This window comes from Coenobita brevimanus, chromosome 52 (assembly GCF_032717465.1).
Source record: "Coenobita brevimanus isolate Jiangsu-jjx chromosome 52, ASM3271746v2, whole genome shotgun sequence".
Classification (NCBI taxonomy): Eukaryota; Metazoa; Arthropoda; class Malacostraca; order Decapoda; family Coenobitidae; genus Coenobita; species Coenobita brevimanus.
Window position 1 is genome coordinate 38,317,721 of NC_137005.1, and position 24,090 is coordinate 38,341,810.

Here is a 24,090-nt window from a genome sequence, read left to right on the forward strand (position 1 = left end):
ATACCAAAGAAAAGCTAAGAAGCTGCCATTGTGCAACAGTACAGTACACTGTATGGTTGTATATTAAAGTACAGAATATTAACCAGAATATTATAACAACACCTGATAATGTTTCTGAAGAATACTTTCAATAACAGTTTATCTCACACCACCATACACAGATTTCTGAAATAAAAGGCAACTAACAACTTCACATCATCATCATCATCATCATTTGGACCTCCTTTCCCACCCTAGGACAGGGTGAGGAGTAGCACGTCCAGACAGCCTAAATTTGCCCACTCCCATGGGCCACACTCCCATTCACTCATCATTCAAGCCACCAGATTCTTGGCTCTATCTGATACGTCAAAAACATTCACCACGTTCTGTAGCTTCACACAAACGTATCTGATAGAGTCAATCCAGATGCTGTCATGTTAAAATGGGGTGCCAAATCCCTGATCATGCACTTCTCCTCACAATATTCATCCAGTCAGCTCGATCTCTTGTCAGTCCCCTAGCCTCACCAACTTGCAAATCTCTCTTCCTCATATACTCATCCACCATATCTCTCCACCTTCTCCTTGGCCTACCAAGCTTCCTCCCTCCTTCAAATTCACTGATGTACCTTTTTCACCACTCAATTGTTATCCATTCTCTTCACATGACCATACCATCTCAGTACACTGTCTTCGATTCTGGTGTCCACAGACTTCCTCAGTCCACATCTTTCATGAATCACATTATTTCGTATCCTATCCATTCTCTGTACTCCACATACATTCCTCAGCAGTCCCATCTCCACTGCTTTCACTCTTGACTCTTCATTTTCATGCCACACCATGGTCTCACATCCATACGTCAAAGCTGGCACTAACACTTCTTCATGTAAGCCTCATGCAGCTGCAACAAAGAAGCAATGACAATATTCTTAGGATGTCAAGGGCAGGAAGTAAAGGAACAAAAGAAGTACAGGCAGTGTAACTATTAGAGGAAATTGCTGCTGCAGTACAAACAAAAATCCATTTTCTAGGGGAATGTTCTGTCATAAGCAGGGTAAATAAAGGAGGTGATGGATCACAGGCTCTGCCCACGCACACAGTCCCAAGTCCTGGCATGGGACTTGGGACTCATAGTACACCAGCCATGGCCAGTGGCTGTGGCAGTGACCTCAGGGCATCATGCCATGACAACTACAGGGAGACTATCCAAGCGTACCTTGGCACCGCAACTGTCCCATCATTATACACCCACTGATACGGCAGCCTCATCGGGCACTACTTCTAGGTCCAGGCCCCTCTCTATTAGGTGGAAGTGGCAGCTTAGAAACTGCAATGCCCTGTACCCCCTGGCACAGATCCAAGCCTTGTCCCATCCTGCCCACGAACCTGCACTGGTGGAGACCTGCGCCACTCCTCCCCTCAGATTCACCACTAGGTAGTGAGGGCAAAATTTTCTAGCCACATGCCCTTGCTGGTGCTAACCCCTGTATGTACTGAGGTGGATTGTGTGGTATGTAAAGTGAACACAGAGTAGTGCATGAGATGATTTGAGAAAATGTGTTTGGGAGTGCATGTCGGCCTGCCCATCACATTAGTCTATCTATCTATCTAACTATTGTCAGACGTCTCAATTTCGTAAGGGGTGGCCACAAATAAATTGCCTCCACGTTGTCACTTCATTGCCTTGCTCCAAGCTCACACTCCCCTCTCTCATATACCTCTCCATTCCATCCCTCCATCTCATTCTCAGCCTCTCCCTCCTTCTCCCCCCACTCCACCTCACTTGCAAACACTCTCCTCATTAGTCTCTCGCTCTCCATCCGCTCCATATGGCCATGTTATTGTAACGCTAAAAAAGGAGAGTAAATGGGGATAGTCAGGATATTCTGATGGCTAGTGAAACAGGAGCTCCAGTCCTCCCTGTCACCAGCATCCACAGCCTCCTTGAGAGTACTGCACTGATCAGCAGTTGCTACAGTTTACTCCCTGAATAGGGAGGATGCCAGAGACTAAGCAGCATGGAGAGGAGCCATTTGATGGACAAGACCAACATATATATGTATGCTGAGGACTTTATAAATGATACGATATGATAAAATATGAAAGTTCTATGCCCGGTAAGATTCCTCTCACCAGACTGCTTTTTTCAAAGGTGTATAGTCTCTTGAAACATTCTAGTTAAGGACCTCTCTTAGGGCTTAACATCATATTTTCCTTGGCATACCAGTAGGGGCTGTCTCTTCCATGTTCAGGTCTCCACAGCACTTCATACAGTAACAAACACAATCCCTCCACATTTCACAACTGCCTCAACCCCTTAAATCTCTACAAGTTTGTCTCAGTGTGTGGCATTACACATCCATCTCAATTCTCATTTAATTATGTTCAAGTCTTTGACATTCTTTTCTTTACACACACAAAACAGATAGAATTCCTTTTATACACAAAGACTCTTTATTGTCAGTAGGGCCAACAGCTCTTTAAACTTCTGATCAATTCTTACTTGCACAACCCCCACACTAAAATATCCCCTAAACACAACCTACTGTCACACTTAAGAACCACACCTCCTCCATTATTCTCCTCCAGCCTTAACTGAATCAAATGATCTCCCTTGTATATGACACAAGTATAATTACTGTACAGTACTTGTACCTCGGATGGACTTATACCTTGCAGCCCAGCCTTCATACACCTCACATAACCACTCTCCATAAACACTACACAAGATGGAGTTACTATCAAGCATCTTCCTGAACCACTGTCTACTCAACACCAATGAAGCTCTGTCCATCCCAGTGACACTTAAATATACTGACAGCTCCAGAAGCTAACACAGAACAAAAAACTACGTACAATTATGCAGGAAACACACTTGATAATACTGCATTGTAGCCAAGAAAGTGCTGTGGAGAAATTTAGGCAATCAGAGAGAGGATATGCAGGCTAGAGGTTTGAGACTGAGCATCAAGTTATGGTAAGTTGAGAGATAGATGCCCACTGGTGGAGAGTAGTTAGAGGCCTTATAATATGAGGTAGGCAGAGGTTGTTAATGTTTCTGCATTCTGTCTCCAAGAAGACCCACTGACACATATGCAACTGTTTCCATGGGACTGTCCTACAGATACAGTAAAGTACATACACCACATAGGGAACTGGTCCTGCCTTGTGGCAAACAGCATCTTCCCATGGCAAGGTGGAGGGAAATATAAAATGGGTGGCTCTCAGTTGAACAACGCAGCTGCTCCACCCAGGGACTCAGTGCCACTACATGTGTAGTATGCTCCTTTTCAATGCCTGAGGCATTCAGTAAAAAAAAGGGTCAGTGGTATCTTTTGCAGTGCTCGTGAAGGGTATGGATACAAAGATGTGTAAGGTAGAATGCATGATATAATCAGTTAAGAATGTACCTTTTACAAGTGAGATATGGTCCAGCCAAGGATGCAGGAGCTTAACATACGGGATGTGACTCTGCAGCATGCTACCATGTTTTGCTATTCCGAGTATAAAAGAGTACGCATCTCTTTAATATTCAAATGAGGCTTATAAGATATATGAAATTAGAAAAAAACTGTACTTTCCTTACCCTTTCAAAGAGATCAAGTACTTGACTAGGGTTGAGGAATTCAACAACATTAGCTGAGAGTTGAGATTCCAGGTCCTTGTTGTATTCAGTGGCTGTCTCAAACTGGGCTGGGAAGAAAAAAAATATGTAGGGTCAAAGTATTATAAAACTACTACTTTCTGGGTAAGGTGCACTGATTATGATACTTTTTCTGACAATTACCTACTCACAATGATGATTCTAATCTCTTTCATATCTACTTTAGTCCTGCAGGTTGTCTGTCCATGGATATGGATACACAATACCAGATTGTGAAGAATTCTAAAGATGTTCAAGAAGAATTCTAAAGATGTTCAAGTACAATCTTCCACACACACACACACACACACACACACACACACACACACACACACACACACACACACACAAAAACAGTATGGACAAATAGTACTTACATACCAGAACACTAATCAAGTTTATAATTCCTTGGGAAAGAAAAAAAAAAAAAAAAATAAAAAAAAAAAAAAAAAAAAAAATGACCTGGCAAGGAAAGGGAACAATCTGTGGGACTAATAAAAACGCAACTGAGCTCAGTTTACTCTTTACACTGTAGTTACAGTATTGTGAGGTAGATCTGGGATGTGCTCCATGGTGCATTAGGGGTGTCATTCCACCCTTACTGAAGGGGGGGTTCATCCATGTTAACCCTTTCCCATCACGGGTGCTTGTGAAAAATTACTGTGGTGTGTGACTTTAGCTGAAGCGCTGTGTGAACAGCCACGTAGAGGTGTTTTACTACTACCGCTCATAGTAAAGTTACTATTCATCGTAGAGAGCTCAATTTGGTCTGTTCTGAAGCTCATTAATTGTATTTTATCATACGAAGTCCAAAAAAACAATATATGCAAAGCAAAATGCAAAAAAAAAGCTAGCAGAATTTAGCCAACATATAGAAATTTCACTACTTTAAGAAAAATGCTGAGAAAAAAAAATAAAAATAAAAATCATCATCATCAGGGCCTCCTTTCCTACCTTAGAGCAGGGTGAGGTGTAGGAATGTCCAGACAGCTCAAATTTGCCCAATCCAATGGTCCAAGCTTCCATTCACTCACCATTCAAGAGTCCAGAATCCTAGCTCTATCTGATCCACCAAAAACATTCACTATGTTCTGTAGCTTCACATAAATGTGTCCGGGGTGAAAAAAAAAAAAAAAAAACTATTCATGATAGAATAATATTTTTTGCTCCATAACACAGCTACATAAATTTCCTTTCCAATGAAGTATAATTTATTGCATTTGGAGCAATAATACTGCAGAAAAATTAAAATGAACAGGAAGACATTCGGATGATGACTTTGCCCGTCATCCAAATGTCTGAGCCTCAGAAGCCGATGATGGCCAAAGCCACTATCTTTAGGTGAAAGAGTTAGTGTTAGGAGCCACTGCCTGAGTTGATTAAACGCTCAAAACAAAACAGGTCCTTGGATAATGTGATACCTGCAGCAAAAACCTGTTATGTCATGTTACTAAAATTACACCAACTCACAGAAATAATCAGTGAGGATGGGGTCACTCTTCTTCACATTCCTAAAGCGTTCATGCACCACCTTGAGGGGCGGGAGCTTCTTGACAACCCCATTCTGGGCCCCACAGTATGGACAGATGGACATCTTCTTGCAGAGCTCATTGATGCGCTTGTATAAGGCTTTCTTTTGCAGATATGATGTGATGCGCTTTGCCTGCTCACATAAGGTTGGTTTGTCCTTGGCCTTCAGCAAGACATGGGTACAGGTCTAACAGCAGGAGAGAAAACAATTTATTGATACAGGTAAGGGAGAAAACAACTAACTCCTTCAATCTAAGTATTGTCTTCAATTTGTTCTTGCTGGTAAAACCAGTGAGAAATAGTTAACCTCTTCAGTCTAATGTACAACTGACTCCTTCAATCTAAGTATTTTCTTTAATTTGTTCTTGCTGATAAAATCAGTGGCAAACAGTTAACTTCAGTCCAATGAAGTAGTTTTTCAGTTTCTTGCTATCTTCATGTGGTTATATTCAGATTATGAGAAATTTTTCAAACTAAAAGGATTAAATATGGTCCCATTAACCCTTTTACAATTAATGTGCTCACCTAAACTAAACAGAACTCTCTAGAAGCAAAAAATAAACTAAAAAATATATAAATGAACAAAAGGGGCTAAGTACTGACAAAGTGTGAGTGGAGGAACTGCTATATGGTATATGAACAGAGACACTGTTACCTGTTTAATTCTTTCATTATGAGTATCATCATCTTTATTATATTCTGGCTACTACATGATAATTAAGTTTACATTAAAACTCTCATTCAGAAGGAATTGAAAACTCCTGCAATTAACCTCTCCAGTGAAATGAAGCCTTATTCTGTTCTGGCTACCACCACAATGCTTTTTCAACTTAAAGAGATGCCTTGTGAAGTGGAGGGGTCGAGAATAAAGATAAGGCATTACTTACAGACACAAGGAAAGAGAAAATCTGCTCATTGCTTTTACTCTCAAGACTTTTACCTCCAAAAGACTGCTGACGAAGACTATACTATACAGTATTAAAGTATAAAGTAGAAGTGACATAAAACTTCATAGAGAGAGAGAGAGAGAGAGATTAAATATAAAAGTATAAAACTGTATTGTGGCTTGGCTACACACAATCACAGGATGGCAGACCGGTAAATTATTTGTCCACAGTACTGCACAAAGTTAAAGCAATGCAACACTCACTTTACAAATGTTTTGGAGGATGTGGATGGTGTTCTTGAAGTAGCCCACATGGAACACTGGTCGTGCTAAGTCCAAATATCCATAATGACCAATGCAGTCTGCTAGGTTCTTTGCACACGTTTCACAAGTCATGTCCTTCTGACTGGTTCCCTGCAAAACATTAGTAAAAATGCACAAAAAAGTTACCTTAAGTAACCAAATACTGTAAAGGCAGCAATCTTGTTAAGTCAGAGACATGCTCTAAAACATTCTTTCCTTTTTCCGAACAGCTCACCAACATCATCGTATCCGACACCTTGCTCTCTCTCTGGAAACCCTGGAGAGGGGATGACTGTGACAGAAGTATCACCAGGCTACCTCTCATAACACACCTTTTTCACTCTCTCAAACACTCCTCTTCCTCTTCCTACTCTTTCTTCGACGTACTGTAACGCTCTCTTCATCCTTACCACATAAGGTCTGACACTACCAACACTGTCCTCTATTTCACTTACACACATTTATGCTAGAAACTCATGGGCACTGGCAAATCTGCTATACAGGTAGTAATGGAACTTGAATCTACTGAGAACATAAGACATTCATTCATTCATTCATTGCCAGACGCCATGTATCCCAGACAGGGTGGCCAAGGGCTTAGAGTTAATTGTTTTACAGGGAGGGGCACTAATCCTCCACCAACCCCACTTGACGTAGGGATGCCAACAGCATCTGGTGTTCCCGGGCGGTCACCCATCCAAGTACTAACCAGACCCAGCGTTGCTTAACTTCGCTGATCGAACGGGAAGCGGTAACATAAGACAAAAATAAATAAATAAATACAAAAATTAATAAATAAAATGAGGAATTACTAAACAATGCATAATATCCAATTTCTACAAGCTTATACCTTACATTCTATCACATAATTAACACTGACTCTGAACCCTTGCTTCCTCAAATGAACCCCTTTGACAGAAAATGGCACGACTACAGCACCTCTAGGCTATTTTGTCCACACACACACACACACACACACACACACACACACACACACACACACACACACACACACACTCCAGCTCATTCTTCTTCCTCTTCCTTCTCTCTCTCTCTCTCACTAATGTCCTGTACAACTCATTTTTTTCTGTACCTACTACTATGGTCTTTGTCTTTCAGTATTACCTTCAGTCTCACTTTCACATACTTCCTTTACCACCCTGTCTATGTGCATCCTTTGAATATGTCCATACCATCTCAATGTACCTATCTTTATTCATCCAGTAGTTCAATAATATTATGCCAGGCAAAGAGATCAATGATGCCAAACTCCCTGACTGACAACAAGAAAAATATATAGAAAAAAAATAAAAATAAAAGGGAGCTATACTTTGTTTTTGTTGATTTGGAGAAGACCTCTGACAGACTCTCGGGAGCTGGTGAAGTGGACAATGAGAAAGCTTGGGATCGAGGAATGGCTGGTTAGAGTGGTTATGGCTATGTATGTGGGTGCTCACACCTAGGTGAGAGTGAATGGAGATCTGAGTGATGAGTTTTCCATGAATGTTGGCAAGCATCAGTGGTCAGTTTTGAGCCCCTTGTTGTTTGTCATGGTGTCTGAAGCTCTCTCAGGTGCCTTTAGAAATGGACTCCACTGGGATATGTATACGAATGACTGATTGCAGAGAATGGAAGGAGGGTGGAGGAAAAATTTAGGAAATGGAGGGATGGGCTAGGGATCAAGGGTTAATAATAACAACAATCTGGTCTTTTGTCTCTCAAAAGTGCCAATTCCTCCACTGAGAATTCACTAGTGCTTGACACACATATACATTACCTTTACAATTACAAGAACTGTGACATCATTTGTTTACAATACAAACTTCATCAGTATAAAAAAAAAAAATGTAAATATGGATAAAACAAGTGATGATATCTAGGACTGGTGGCAGTACTGTCACAGCAGAGGGTGTGTGGCCATGTGCTGTTTGCCACAAGGGTGTGGGAAGTAATTCTATCTTGTGCAGTGTTTGTGATAAGTGGGTGCACAAGAGATGTAGTGGTATTAGAAGCAGACTGTGAAAGAATGTTGATTTTGTGTGTTCAGTGTGTTAGGGAGGACATGTACAGATTGTCTGGCGTGAAAGGAATGATCTTGCTGGATAGTCTCAGGTATGTGGAGAAGTTTTTCAATTTTGGGGACATGTTATATACTTGAGGTGGGGCTGGAGCTAGCTCTGTGGCATGGGTAAGGAGTGGTTGGAGGAAGTTCAGGGAGTTATTTTGCTTCTCCTGACACTAAGAGGGATCTCCCTCCATACTGAGGAATCTTTGTATTCAGCACATATTAGGAGTGTAATGCTGTATGGTAGTGAGACATGGGCAGTAAAGGAAGTGGATATTTGTAGGCTGAAACATGCAGATGTGACAATGATTGGATGGATGTGTAGTGCATCCTTGAATGCAAGACCTTGGGGGGTTAGGATTGTGACTGAAGAGTTAAGAGGAAGGATGGGACTTGACTCTATTGGTGTTGTGATGAGGATAGGTAGACTATGATGGTTTGGATATGTTAAGAGAATGGAAGATGGCACCTAGTGTGGAAGGTGAGAAGTGTGAATGTTGGTGGGGGCAATATGTCAAGAGGCAGACCAAAAAGGGCCTGGGATGAGGTCACTGAATGTGATCTCAGGGATAAGGGACTGAATAGGGAGGCTGCCAGAAATTGAGGAGCATGGACAGCTGCTATCAGGTGACCGAGGCTAACGCATGCAAGCATGCTGAAGCATTTATAAATAGGATACAAATTCAATTCCTCACTCCTACAGCTCATTCTTCCATTCCAAATGCTTATAAGCTTCTAATATTACTTACACAATCCATCCTCTTAACAGCTGCAGCTGCCATGAAAGTAATCCTCCATGGGCAATAACTTAGAATGTTCTCTATCACTAGAGGTTTCATTCTCATATGACTGCTGGAAATATATAATATTTTCACACAAGGCCCTGTCCATCTTCAAATTAACCATCTTACTCTTCAGGAAAGTGTTAAATTTCCCACATTCTTTTGTTCTGAAGGCCTCACAGTCCATTTTGCCATAATCACACATTTCAGCTCTCATATAGTTAGAATCATCAACCTCCTCCAGGATCTCATTCTCATTTATGGTTTAAAAATGTAATCTGCCAGTACAATATAGTATTTAGAACAGACTGCAACCACAAGGAAATAAGGAACCCTTTAAGTTTTAAATTGCCAACTTAAATGCTTCTGTTATGGCTATATTTTACAGGCCATGATTATGATCATGTAATATTAAGCTGTACCAACACAGTTGGTCACAGGATGAAGCATGCATGAGATGAAATATAAACGTGGAAATGTAACCGTATTCATGCCAACTTTATTCTTTTAACATAAATGATGGAAAACAACTCAGACTGCTAGTTATCCTTTTGTTTCTCAGTGCTGTTCAGGGCAGTGTTAGCAATTAAAATCTCCCAAACTAGGACAATAGGTGAATATTTTTTCCTGAGGCTGACTGTAAATACACTGAGCTTCAATCTGTCAATATCTTTCATACAACTACAGGAGTCCATGATGGTAATTTTGGAGATACCTGGATTCACCTTTTCATAACAGTATTTAAGGTACATTGTGTAATTTCCAGTAAAGTGGTAAACTGCCTTGAAAGGTGCTGGGAGAAGAGGCACTACAAGTAGTGACAATATGTAGCAGAGCTACTTATTACAGTAGCAAGTATCTGTAGTGCACTACTTTTTATCAGTAGTAAAACAGTAGCAACACCATATTTCTGATGCATTCCAAACACTACTCACTATACTTAGTCGTGTTTTTGTTAGATGCGACTCTGACATGGTTGAGTTTGGTGCGCACCAGACACCAACGGACTGTCAGTAAGGTTACAACTGGTGTTACTCATAACCAAACAGGCAAATTTGGTAATGAAAAATCTTTTTGGCAATGAAACAACAAGAGTTACTTGCAACCTGAAACGCACTAATTAATAAGTAAGAGTTTCCAGTGTTCATTATCTTCCTTCATTTGTGGTGCTGTAACATACCGACAGTGAATATTACTAACGATCAGAGTAAATGATATGCTAATTTGTTGCTTTCTTGGTCAACTTAAATTTGGTAATGAAGAGGCAAACTGGTATTAATATTCCTGAGGCTTAGTTGCTCCTTAACGACCATATATTTCCTGTGAATGAAACTAATATGAGTGGATCCTTCAAAAAGTTCTCAGCCTCACCCATAACCATGGGGAGCAACCACAACTTGTGGGTATGACTGTAAACTACAAAGCCTATGATTATGTAAAAAATGAACTAAAATCATTGTCTTTATTTGTTTGCAAGTGAGGCCCTCTGAAACTTGATGGCTTAGAGCAAAACCCAAAAATGGATGAGCAAGAAGCCCATGCTGTCATCAAGTACTGTATATGTAAAAAATATCCATCCATCATCCACTCCTATATCCCCCTATGAGGAGCGCAGGAGCCCGGGCCTAGGCAAGTTGGCCCTGACAAAAAAAAAAAAAAAAAAAAAAAAAAAAAAAAAAGGGGTATGGACCCTAGGAAAGCCATGAAAACATGGTCAACACACTTGGTGAGGAATCTCCTTGCTATTCCACCATAAAGTAGTGGACAGCTGATTTCAAGCAGAACAGGCAGAGAACTGAAGATAACTCTTGGTTGGGACACCCCAAATCATTGACCATGGATGATCAAGTGGAGGTCATTCACTGCATGATCCTGAATGACAGATGTCTGTCTGTGCAAAGATAACTGACACCATGGGCATCAGTGCTGGCTCAGTGCCCACTGTTTTGACCGACATCTTTGGTATGAATATGTGGTCTGCAAGATGGGTGCCCAGAATGTTGAAACCAGACTAGAAGCTGACCAGACTGGATACTTCAGGGACACTTTTGGCTCATTTTCAGGCTGATCCAGCCAATTTTTTCCTGAGACCTGTGACCCAGGATGAGACATGGGTTCGTAACTTTGAACCTGAATCAAAGAATCGAGGAAAGCAATGGAAAAACCATGGTTCTCCACCTCCCTCAAAATTCAAGGAGTGAGGTGGAGGGGGGCAGAGGGAGGGGGAGGCCAAGGATGAGATGGAGGGATGAGTGGAGAGGTATATGAGAGAGGGAGATGTGAGCTGGGTGCAGGGCAGTGAAATGGCAAGGGACAGGGAAACATGGAGGCAATTTGTTTGTGGCCAACCCTTACGGGATTAAGGCGTCTGGCAATCGATAGATAGGCATCTCTCAGCAAGGTGATGGCCTCAGTGTTTTGGGACACTGTGGGAATTCTCATAAATGCCTACTTGCAGAAGGGTCAACCCATTAATGAGGTCAATTATGCATCAGAACTGCAACAGATGAAAGAAGCAATCAAAGTGGAATAGAAAGGAAAGCTGCAAGTGGGTGTGCTGTTGTGCCAGGACATGCCCATCTCCACATAGGACAGGTGGCAGTGGCTGAAGCAACAAACTGTGGCTTTTAACTGTTGCCTCAAGCTACTTATTCACCTGACCTAGCTTTTTCTGACTTCTATCTGTTTCCCAGAATGAAATCCCACCTGCATGGTCACTGTTTTCAGACTGATGATGAAGTCATTCATGCTGCTGAGGAGTATCTGGAAGCTCAAGATGTGACCTCCTTCCACAATGAGATAGCAATGCTTGAATGTCGGTAGACCAAATACACCGAACTTAGTGGAGACTGGGCTGAGAAAAGCACATTAACAATCTTTCTCCTGCAACGTTTTTTGGCTAAGGCTGAGAACTTTTTGAAGGACCCACATACAATAGGTTTTTTGAGTTTCAATAAATGAAAGTCATAACCTACATCTGGTATGTACTTTGCTTATATGAACCTCACTATGAAGTGATAGTACTGTACATAATTACTGCATTATGATCTAAGTATTGGTAGTAGTACTGTCACTACTTTCTGAAGGCAGCGTGCACAACACTGCTTAAACAATACCTTAATTTAAGCAAATATGATATTGTATATTAATGAACCAAAATTTAATGGTTATACAGTAAGGTGGCTACTGAATTTACCCATACCTGATGCTTTTATCAGCTGACTAAAGATAATAGTTTCATATTACCAGTGAGCATTTGATGATGAGCATGACAATGACAGTGATGACACTTCTCATTGACGTGGCCAGAAACAATAAGCATAATGAACCTACAAACTATTAACAGGCACTATCTAAGTACGTTAAAAAAGAAAACAGCCAAAGCTGACTTTACTGTGTAGTTAGACAATGCAACTTACCATGCGACGATCAAGTACACCATGAGGGGCTGGCTCTCTGGACATTTTGTTGGCACTGTACAATTCTGAGGAGACTATATGTACATGGCTCAGCTGCTGCATGTCCTGGGCAGACAACACCCCAAACTGAATGTCCAGGATGTTGCGTACAACATCCGTCTCACGGTATTGCTCCTTCATGATGGCTGTTGCTGTTTTACTGTTTCACTTGAAGTATCTGAACACCTGCAAAGCAAATGATTCTGTAAATAGGTACAAAATATATGTGGATGGACATTACCATTTGTCAAAAAGAATCTATCATTTGTTTATGTATGAAGGCTCCACTATGCTTGTGATGGCAGCTCTCCATGCTACTCAGTCTCTAGCGGCCTCTTTATTCAGTCCCTTACCTGAGGTCACATTCTATGACCTTGTCCCAGGTCTTATTTGGTCTGCATCTTGCAACTCTACCCTAGACATTCACACCTCTCACCATCTGCATCCAGTTGTTATCCTCCATCCTCTCCACATGGCCAGACCATCTCGAGTTACCCCTTCTCATCACAACACTAATACAAGTACATTCAAGTCCAATCCTTCTATTGAACTCTTCATTCACAGTCCTAACCCCCTAGACCTGTCATTCAGGGATACACAACATATCCATCTAATCATTACCATGTCAGTACATTTCAGCTTATGAATATCCTCCTCTACTACTGACCACAGCTCGTATTCTTGCTGGTCATGCAAGCTCCCTAACATCACTTCCTTAGCAATTTATTTTTGGATACAGCTGGTTAATATAATATTGTATGTGATTTATAAAGTTTATGGTGTTATCAGAATGACAAATAACATAGTAGAGGGCAGCAACGTGCAATAAGCAAAATAAATTGCTGGTGGAAGTACTGCCAAAGAAGAGGAAGAGTGGCCATGAGCAATTTGTCACAAGGGTGTGGGAAGTAATTCCATTTTGTGTAGTGTTTGTGATAAGAGGGTGCATAAAAGATGTAGTGGTACTGGAAGTAGACTGTAGGATAATGCTGCCTTCATGTGTGCAGTGTGACATGGAGAGCATGTGGAGATGGTCAGGCGTGAAAGGACTGATCTTACTGGTGAGTCTCTTGAGTGTGTGGAAGAGTAGTGTTATCTGGGAGACATGCTGTGTGCTGGAGGTGGGGCTGGAGCTGGCTCTGTGGCTGGAGTGAGAAATGGTTAGAAGTAGTTCAGGAAGATGTTGCCTATCCTGACACTGGGAGGACTCTCTCTCTGTGCTAAGGGATCCTTGTAGGCGGTATGTGTTAGGAGTGTGATGCTGAATGGTAAGGAGACCTGGGCAGTAAAAGAGGAGGATATTCACAGGCTCAAACGTGCAGAAATGACAATGATTAGCTGGATGTGCAGTACGTCCTTGAGTGTGAGGCCTGGAGGGCGGTTAGGTTTATGATGGAGGATTTAAGAGGTAGTGTACACACTTGCCACCAGGGCCGGGCTGCGATTGGCTGCTGGGTCTAAGTTGTCTGTGATTGGCTAGCAGCCGCAGAATATATCATGGATGTCCGGATATTATAAATCTCCTCGGAAATGAGTCACTTTGGAACCTAGGGACTGCGTTTTTATATTTATTAAAAAAAAAAAAAAAAAAAAAAAAAAAAAAAAGAGGACTAGTTGGGCAATGTACCGTGGATTTCAAATTCGTGACTTACAGATACGCCAATTAGGCAACTTGACTGTATTTAGACGCCACAACTATAATTCAAGTACAGTAATCCCTCCAATATCCGACGTAATAGAGCCATAGGCAGGTCTGGATACTGGTCCTGTCCGGATATTGGGCCCCAGCTTATGGACTTGTACTTATGGACCCTAACTCAGAGAAACACCTATACAAATCCCTCTGGACATGCATAGCACCTATTTAAGACCCAAATCACACCAATAAAGCACATAAATGACTGAAATAAATGCAAAAGAAGCATAAAATGAGGGTTTAGAAGTAGGTTCATACAGTATTAAACATTTTGGTTACTGGCTCCTGGACTGGTACTTATGGACCCTAACCTAGCCTAACTCAGCAAAACACCTCCCTACTGCACATGCATAGCTCCTAACACCCTAATCACACCAATAAAGGACATTAAAGAGTGAAATGAGGTGTCTGAGGTAAGTATAGTATGGAAAAAGTACAGTATGAAACATTCTGCCTACTTACAGCAAGTCCATGTCCACCTCGATGAATAACCGCCTCCTCTCGGACTCTGACAGTAAGAAGGATTTCCTGGAGCACTTCCAGTACACTGTTCATGAAGTCTTGCACTGAACTTAGTCAATCGCACTCAGAAGTCGTTCTCTTCACAGTGCGCACTCTTGTCTAACTAATGCTCCAATGTAACTTACTAAGTGTTGCACTCTGCACTTTAACTTTTCCCATTCTTCTAATAATTTTCTAAAGCAAAAACAAACAAGTCTATATACGTTAAATTTTGTTCCAAATTAGTCTTTTCACTCACAACTGTAAATCCTTAACACAACACACTGTTTCTTTTCACTGCACAACAGTGTAAATTCCCGTGTGGTCTAGTGGAGAAGTTCTTGCTGTTTATTCACTGTCAGAGTCCGAGAGTACCGGTAACACTGGCAGGTGACCTAGGGGTGCGTCGCTGGGTCGTGGTGATGGTGTACCCACTGCAGACGACTGTGAAGACAGACGCAAACTCACGTCGAGCGGTGACTCCACCGTGGCTGATGTGCTGAGCTGTGGCTCGGAGCATGAGGGCCTGTCTTGGGAAGGCAATGGAGTGGAGCCAGGGCTGGGCACAGCGGGGGTCACGGGCCTGAAAAAACTGTCAATGGTTGATTGGCACAATAACTGACAATTCTGACGATTGATGATGCGCTGCCTGAAAGCACGCACTTCCTCCCCAAGTCCCAAGGGCCCCATCTCCCTGTCGCAGTACGGGTGTTCCAGGTAGTCTAGGACGAACTCTAGGTGTTCCCGGAGTGAGCTCAGCTTGGGGATGGCTGGAGTAGTGTCCTGCTGAGAGGAGTCCGCATCATCGTCGCCTTCCTCGTCGGAATCTTCAAGCTCGGTACTGACACCTGCAACTGAAGACGCGATCTCGATATCAGACAATGTCTGATACCCAGGATCGCCCTCGTCATCATCCAACCACTCACGAACATCGTCCACACCAACATCGTCGCCGTGCATACGTAGCCGTGCATGGAAGTCATCCACGTCAAACCCTAGAAAATCGTACTCCACATCCGTTCCGAGAAGCAGACGAGACCAACCATTTTCCAGAGTCTTCACAGAGACTTCCTTCCATGCACTAGCCCAGTTGTACAGTGCAGACTTGATGTTGTAGCGGTGAAGGTTTTCCAAAGTCGGCTGGCCTCGTGTGTCCCGTCCCTCCCTGCACTCGTCCTCGTCCTTGAGAACAACCATCACCTCGTCCAGGAACTTCCGTCGGTATAGGCGCTTTGTTGCCACGATCACTCCTTGGTCCATTGGTTGGATGAGAGCAGTCGTATTAGGTGGCAGAAACATGCACCTAATCCGGCCATTCTCAGCCACCAAGTCCTTGTCGCATGGGTGGGCAGGTGCACTGTCGAGGAGAAGGAGGGCCTTTACCTGGTCGCGTGGGATTCCCAGTGTCTCCGTTTGGTAATTGATGACCTCCTTGACGAAGTGGCGGTGGAACCAGTCTTTGAAGATCACGGCTATAAACCATGCCTTCAAAGAATGGTACCAGACGACAGGAAGGACATCCATCATCCCACGAAGACACCGAGGCTGCTTTGCACAGCCAACAACAGCGGGCTTAAGCTGGTGCATGACGTTAGCATTGGCACAACACAAAGCAGATATCCGTTCCTTGGAGAGCCTGCGGCCAGGTACACACTTCTCTGTCTCCTCGGCTAGAGTGTTTGTTGGCAAAGAGCGATAGAATAGACCAGTTTCGTCAGTGTTGCAGACTTGACCGAGAGTGAGGCCCTTCCTGACGATCAAGCCCTTCACCTTGTGCCGAAACTTGTCAACTCCATCCTCGTTAGCGTCCAAAGCTTCGCCATGAGCTTTACGGTTGGTAAGGCCATGCCGTAACTTGAACGCAAAGAGCCAACCCTCGGATGCCTTGAAGCCTAGGGTGTCGTGAAGCCTGGCGAACTTCTCAGCAGCAGCCTTCAGCTCCGTTCCACGTACCAACACACCAGCAGCACGTTGCTGTCGATACCAAATCAACGTGGAGCGGTCGATTTCAGCAAACTTGGGAGTAAACATCACCTTCCTCTCCACGTTGCGTTTGCTTCTCGACGAGAAGTCAGCCGTGCACTGCATGAGTTTGTCTCGGGATCTCTTAATATCGAACAAAGTAGATCGGGCCAGGTTGAACTCGCGGAGGATGCGGGAAGAAGACCACCCCGCATCTACTTTTTCCAATATCTCCCGTTTCTTCTCCAGAGTCAACACCATTCTCTTCCTTTTCTCAGGTGGCGAGGCCATCATCACACACACTAAGAGGAGGCCTGAGAGCAGCAGGAGTGCCTGTAGCAGGTAAGGCACCACCACAAAAGAGAGTACGTGGGCAGCCATAACGACAAGCGTGCACTCGCGGCGAGAGACAGGCAGAAAGTGGGGAGGATGCAGCGGCGCTCTATCGGACGTCGGAGGAATGACGCGCCACAACAATGCTCTCCCGCGCCGCACGCGGCAAGTTCAAATTACGGGTGGGATTCCCCCCCCCCCCGGACCATTTTGGGAATGTTGGATCCCGGGACGATTATGTCCGGTTAGTGGGGATGTTCGGATATTGGGCGTTCGGATATTAGAGGGATTACTGTATTCTGAAATGCTTTTAATACCGTTTCGCCATTTGCTAACCCTTTCTACTAGGATACTTCCATCACACGTTAATCCCTTTCTCCCCTCTGAGGATCATTAACAGACTAATCCCTTAATCCCCTCTGAGGGTCATTAACAAACTAACTAATCCCTTAATCCCCTCTGAGGGTCATTAAGACACTAATCCCATTTTCCCCTCTGAGGGTCATTAAGAGACTAATCCCTTTCTCCCCTCTGAGGGTCATTAACAGACTAATCCCTTTCTCCCCTCTGAGGGTCATTAACCCCCCACATGGAGACAATAACCCCCATTGGTATCATTTGTGACGGCAAGTGTCATGGAAGATATAAAATACATCAATGGCGGGGGACAGGGCGACTTGGAGGCGATTTGTTTGTGGCCACCCCAAACGGGATTGAGGCGTCTGGCAATAGATAGATAGATAGACTGATTCTTTACCAAATAGGCTCGGCCTTTCCATATTTTCTATTGAAATGTGTCTTTCACAGTTCACTTGTTATCATTCCTGGATTATTACAGCTACTGGGCAGTTTTATAAACTTACCTCTGAAGGCTATATATATATGAGGATTTAGAATGCGTACAGTATATATTCCACCGATATCTAACAGTAGCTGGCAATATTTAACATTCCTACTGTGCATTTTCTTCATTTGAAAGCTGGCTGTCAAATGTAAGTAGGGTTAGGGTGGTTTAGGTTTGGTTAAATCATTAAAGTTTCCCATAGCTTTGACAGGAGATACACTGACACATTCAGTCGGAGTGATGGCTGGTAAATAACGCAGTCAGCTGGAGAGATCGTCGGTAAACACTGTCCTGGACGACCAAGCTAGTTCCATAAATACCCTTTAATAGGTATAATTTTTTTGTTCAAAACATTTCTTGCAGTCACAATTCAACAATGTTGCATATGGACCAAAATTACTTACCATGAGACCATACAAAACTGTTTATTATATTCACAATCTTATTTTTAAAGAATCCCAAAAAAGCAACTGCCAAATCACAATCACTAAAGCCATCTGGGAGTTTTTTCTTCTTTGAACATCCAGTTAGATCATTTAAAAGTCTACCGTATATAACTTAGCCATATCTGATCCTGCTTCCTGAATCTTTTGATTATAATATTGAATCTTCCTTCTCCTTACCAGATAATTAAACTGATTTTTAACACTCTTATATTCTTCCCATGCACTCACAGTTTTCAACCTATGCCATTTACATTCTTTACGTCTCTTTTCATTCTCAATACCTCACTATTAAACCATGATGACCCCTCCTTAACTATTATATACTTTTCTCGGTAAGGACACCTAGCATCATATTCATCTTTAGTCACCTGATTATACATACTCATAAGACAGTCCACACTCTCAGATTTTAATAATGAATCACAATATATACAAGAATGATTTAACCCCTTCAGTAATTTTCCTGGTCACCTCATCAATAAAAATCTCTGGAGAAAAGTCTGATTTATCACTAATACAGATTTTTTTGGTCAACCTTGCTCTTAATAGAAAGAGTTTGAAAGTCACAAGCCTATGCACTGGAGAGCTTGTACACTCTTCCTCTACATCAACATCACTTATCAGATTTGTAGAAACATCTCCAATAACTAGATCCAGCATATGACCAGTAGATGAAGTTAAAGGTTTCACATTATTTGACAATTGATAAGATTCCAATAAATCACAGAACCTTATCTTACCATAGTCATCTGGGTCATCCATCCATATATTAAAATCACCAACAATGAACACTTTTAAAGAATCCATATCAATCAAATCAAGCAGTGCACTAAATTCTTCTATAAAAACACCAACACTTGATGAAGGGGGTCTCTAAACAACAACAAAAGACACCCACGGATTTTGACATTTAAAATTCACTTCCATATATTCAAAACTACTTACATCCAGCCTCCTGAGAACCCTTAGATGAGAAAGAGCATTCGTTGCAAACAAACTGACTCCCCCCCTACTCCACTCTGCCTCTGGCTGATAGTGAGTCAGACACTGAACTTAAATTGCTGCATTTTAAGATGATAAATAAGGATATTATTATTCGAGTTATTAAGAGAGCTAAGAAGACATATTGTGCAATGGATCCAATGCCTATATCTGAAGTGGTGGAGGCTGAAAAATTTTCAAGCTTTATAGATATTATGGTGATTGTGAACACTAGTATTTCTACATGTAAGTTTCCTGTATCTCAGAAGACAGCCATTGTTAAACCAGTGCTGAAGGGTGCACTTGATTACCAAAGCTTGAGTTCTTTCAGACCAGTTTCAAGTTTGTCATATGTATCTGAAGTACTGGAATATGTGATTCTAAATCAGTTACTTGATCACCTACAAAGGATATATAAATGCTTTGCCAGATAGTCAGTCAGCTTACAGGCAATTATATTCCACGGAGACAGCAGTGTGTTCTGTAGTCAGTGATCTACTGGAAATAATTGATAACGGTAAATGTGCGATGTTGGTTCTGCTTGATCTGAGTGCTGCCTTTGACACTGTTGTTCATGAGCTGCTTTTAGATGACCTAAGATCTATTGGGGTCATGGATGGAGCATTGTGGTATCTAGAAAACTACTTGTTGGATAGGAAATATTGTGTACAAATTGGTAATTCATTTTCTTCATATGAAACGCTGAGTAGAGGTGTCCCCCAGGGAAGTATGCTGGGTCCAGTTCTGTTTTGTATTTACACAATTGGTTTATCTAAACTGTTGGAAAGACATGGACTGAAATTTAAGTTATTTGCTGATGATACTCAGTTTTACTTTTCCATTTATGAAATAGATGACACTTGTGAAATTAAATAATATTCTTTTGAGTGTCCGAGAATGGATGGATTTTAAGCAGCTCAAGTTAAATGAAAGTAAGACTGAGTACATGATAGTAGGCAGCAGGGACAGAATAAGAAATATGAGCAATATTAATATGAATATAAATGGTAATCCAGTTGATGTTGCTGATAGAGTTCGTGATCTGGGTGTCTTACTAGATTGTAACTTGTCCCTGAATGCTCAGGTAAATAATGTTGTTAGAATCTCTGGCCACCATTTAAAGAATATTGCTTTTGTTACGAAATACATAGATGAGAGTTCTGTGAAGAAACTTGTGATAAATTGTGTAATTAACAGAGTGAAATATTGTAACTCAATTTACTGCAAACTGCCAAAGATACAGCTAAAAAAATTGCACAGTATCTTGAACAGGGCTGCAAGACTGATTAAAGGTGTTCCTCCTCGTGATAGAATTACTCCGGTGTTGACTGAGATTCACTGGCTGCCTATCAAGGCCAGAATTAAATTTAAAGTATGTGTTTTGACTCATCAAGCACTCCATACTGGTTGTCCATCATATCTGAGAGACCTGTTGCATGTGGTTCAACCAACTGAAGATGGCATCAACACTCGTCGAGCTAGTGTTGGACTGACACTGTTGGAGCCTAGAGTTTCATCCAATATTGGCTTTCGTGCCTTCAAGTTTGCTGCCCCAGGACTTTATAACAGTCTTCCACTTGATGTAAGGCTGATCGAGGGCATAAAGAGTTTTAAAAACAAGTTAAAGACATTCTTGTTCTCAGAATGTTACAACCTGGAGGATTCAACAATCAGGGAAGGATACGCACTGTGATTTTTGTATTGGGTTTGATCTAAATCATACGTGATGGTCCTGCAGAGTGCCTTTGGCGGAGTGGGACCAGATAAAAAACGACAACAACTTCAACTTCAACTTCAACAATTTACGTGGAACTGCTGCCCCTATCTGGTAAAGAATTACTGATACATCTTACAAACTGCACGTCTGACAGGTCCAAATAACACAAACACACACAGTAGCATTTAAAGTAGTCCCTTTATTCTCCAGCCTCCATCTTGTGTTTAGGTTGGTCGTGCTGCAGCTGTCAACAAACCCTTTCCTGCCATCGCTATAGAAGACATTAATTCCTAACCAAGTTATCATAAGTGTTTGCTGCAGCTATGGTGTCTGCTTAATATTACCATAAGGTCCTTATTTAGATCTGTTGTTGCTTCCTAAGTTTTCCTGGAGGTCACCTTGGTGGTAACATGTTATCATGGCCACAGGATGTCATGCTTACACTGCCGTAAATAAAATCATCTAGTCATAGTCTGAAAGATTTTGCCTTCAAGAAAAGGATAAATCTGGTAATTCACAAATTTCTCATCAATTACCGGTAGCCTAGCACCTTCCCATAAGGCTAGGTCTTTGAAATGAAGTACTTCAATGTTCAAAATGAAATTTATGACGTACAAATATCTCTTACCTTCCTCTTTACCTCCCAGAAGAATACTGGTCATTCATTCTTTTAATAGCTGTCAGTTAGTTGGTCGTCAGTTCCACACGTACACTGGTTAACAGACCGACTTGGCTCACATTTGTTTACATCACGACCCATGTTGATCTCCACTCCAGGTGCGGAGGACTAGCCTATACAAATTTTAAAAACTTACAGAAACCTTAGCTTATTAGCACCAATTCTCAATGGATAATTAAAACAACTTTGGTATCATGTTATTTAAAAATAAAATATATTCACAGCAGAAGCCTCGGGCTCCCTAACCTCCATCCTCCGTTGCTTATGTAATAGGCGTTCGCGATGTCCACACACACACACACACATTATAAATAGATTGATAGATATCGATAGTGTTATGCTCGGTGTGTTTAGGTCGGCTTCTCGTCCTAGAAACACTATCTCTTTATTCCGTTACTTCCAGTGAAATTTTGGCGTGACCTATTCTGATGGCCTGATGGGAGATGGTCCTTATTTGAATGCCCAAAGCTTGTATTTATTCCACTCTGGAAGTCTGGCTGGCCTGTGACTGGCCATGACCTGGTAGGCAGTTGCCCATTTTGCCTATACTTGATAATCCGGCCATGTGTACCGGTAACCAACAGACGCAAAGGCACTCCAGCTGAATGGGTCCCACAAGGGTGTACAGTACATTAGAGGGATGGTTAGGGTTTATTGTTCACATGATACTACTCAGCACCAAGTGAGGCTGGTCACCCTTGCCTTAAATGTTGGGACGGAGTCGCCTAGCCTTGGGCCCATGCTTTCCTGATAGACCACAAATGGACTGCATGATGTATAGAACACACACACACACACACACACACAATCACCCTTAAAAGTATTGTTTATAAAGGCTTCAACGTGCTTTCATGCATAGGCCTTGATCACTTAACAGTGGTTCTCCATGCTGATCGATCTATAGCAGCCTTCTTGGTCAGTCCTTTATCTCTGATGTCATACTCTGTGACATCCCAGGTCTTATTTGGTCTGCCTCTTGTAACCCTACCCTCAACACAGGCCCACAGCTAGGCCTTTTGAAGAGGGGGGGTGTCATTTTCTGCTGAATCTGGATCTGCATAGCAGCCGGCTGGTCAAAGGTGTGCTGCTTATTATGGGGGTCTGGGTGTATGCATAAGCAATGTTGAGAGGCAGCACAAAACTTCTGAACAATGGAAAATGACTTTTTGCACTGATATTAAAAAAGCAGACCACGAGAAAGTGAACATTTAGGTAGGTGGGAAAGGGTGTCCAACCTTCTTGACCTCCCCTGACTACGGACCTTCAATGTTTACACCTCTCATCCTCCAGAACTGTCATCTTCCATCCTCTCCACTTGCTCAAACCATCTCAAGCTACCCCATCTCATCACAACACTAATACAGTGAAGTCCCATCCTTCCTCTCAACCTTTCATTCACAGTCCTATCCTCCAGGCCTCTCATTCAAAGGAATCCTATAAATCTATCTAATCATTATCATCTCGGTAAGTTTGAGTACATGAATATCCTCTTCTTTTACTTCCCAGGTCTCACTACCACACAGCATTACACTCCTAACACATGATGCATACAAGGACTTCTTAGTACAGAGGGAGAACCCTCTCAATGTCAGGAGAGGCAACACCTTGAATTTCTTCCCCTTACCCTATAGCTACAGTATACACTGGTAACATGTTTCCAAAATAACAAAACTCTTCCACACACTCAAGAAACTCCAGCAAGATCAACCGTTTCCTGCCTCTCAATCTCTGCATGCTCTCCCCTAAACACAGAACACAAAATCGTTATTTGCAGCCAACATCTAATACCACTACATCTCTTTTGCACCCACTGATCACAAACATTATACAAGATGGAGTTACTTCCCACAACTTTGTGGCAAACTGCAAATGGCCACACTCCTTCCGATTTGACAGTAATGTTAACAGCCCAAGATCACCTGTTTTTTCAGAGTTTACTCTGAAACCTTTGTGGCCTACCCTGTTCCATCTCTCCACTTTCTAAACCTTTCCTCCGCCTCCCAATCATTCTCTGTGATCAGCACCAAGTCATCAGAATACAACATCTCCCTTGGGAGTCCAATTTTGAAATCACATACTGGACTGTATATTTTATAGTATGTATGGTAGGTGAGTGACCCATCATCCACTCACTTGAGTCTACCTTCAGGTAACTCTATCCTGAATGATGTCAAATTGATTCTTGTTGCTCAGGAAACCATTAAACACTGTGGTAATCATACACTGTAGCCAAAAGGATGCCTGTTGATGGTTGGGGCATATTGTCTTATATGTCTGGTC

General features: G+C 42.1%; 1 protein-coding gene across 1 annotated transcript in view; it reads right to left on the reverse strand.

Annotated features, from left to right (window-relative positions):
* Positions 1-21,880, reverse strand: part of Polr3A (RNA polymerase III subunit A) — a 50,223-nt gene extending 28,343 nt beyond the window's left edge. The window contains exons 1-5 of the mRNA XM_080272926.1: positions 21,760-21,880; positions 12,613-12,837; positions 6,308-6,457; positions 5,098-5,344; positions 3,571-3,677 (exon numbers count right to left, since the gene is read on the reverse strand). Of these exons, the coding sequence (XP_080129052.1) occupies positions 3,571-3,677; positions 5,098-5,344; positions 6,308-6,457; positions 12,613-12,792 (684 nt within the window). The 5' untranslated portion in view covers positions 12,793-12,837; positions 21,760-21,880. The remainder of the gene's footprint in view (positions 1-3,570; positions 3,678-5,097; positions 5,345-6,307; positions 6,458-12,612; positions 12,838-21,759) is intronic.
* Between the last annotated feature and the right edge of the window lie 2,210 nt (positions 21,881-24,090).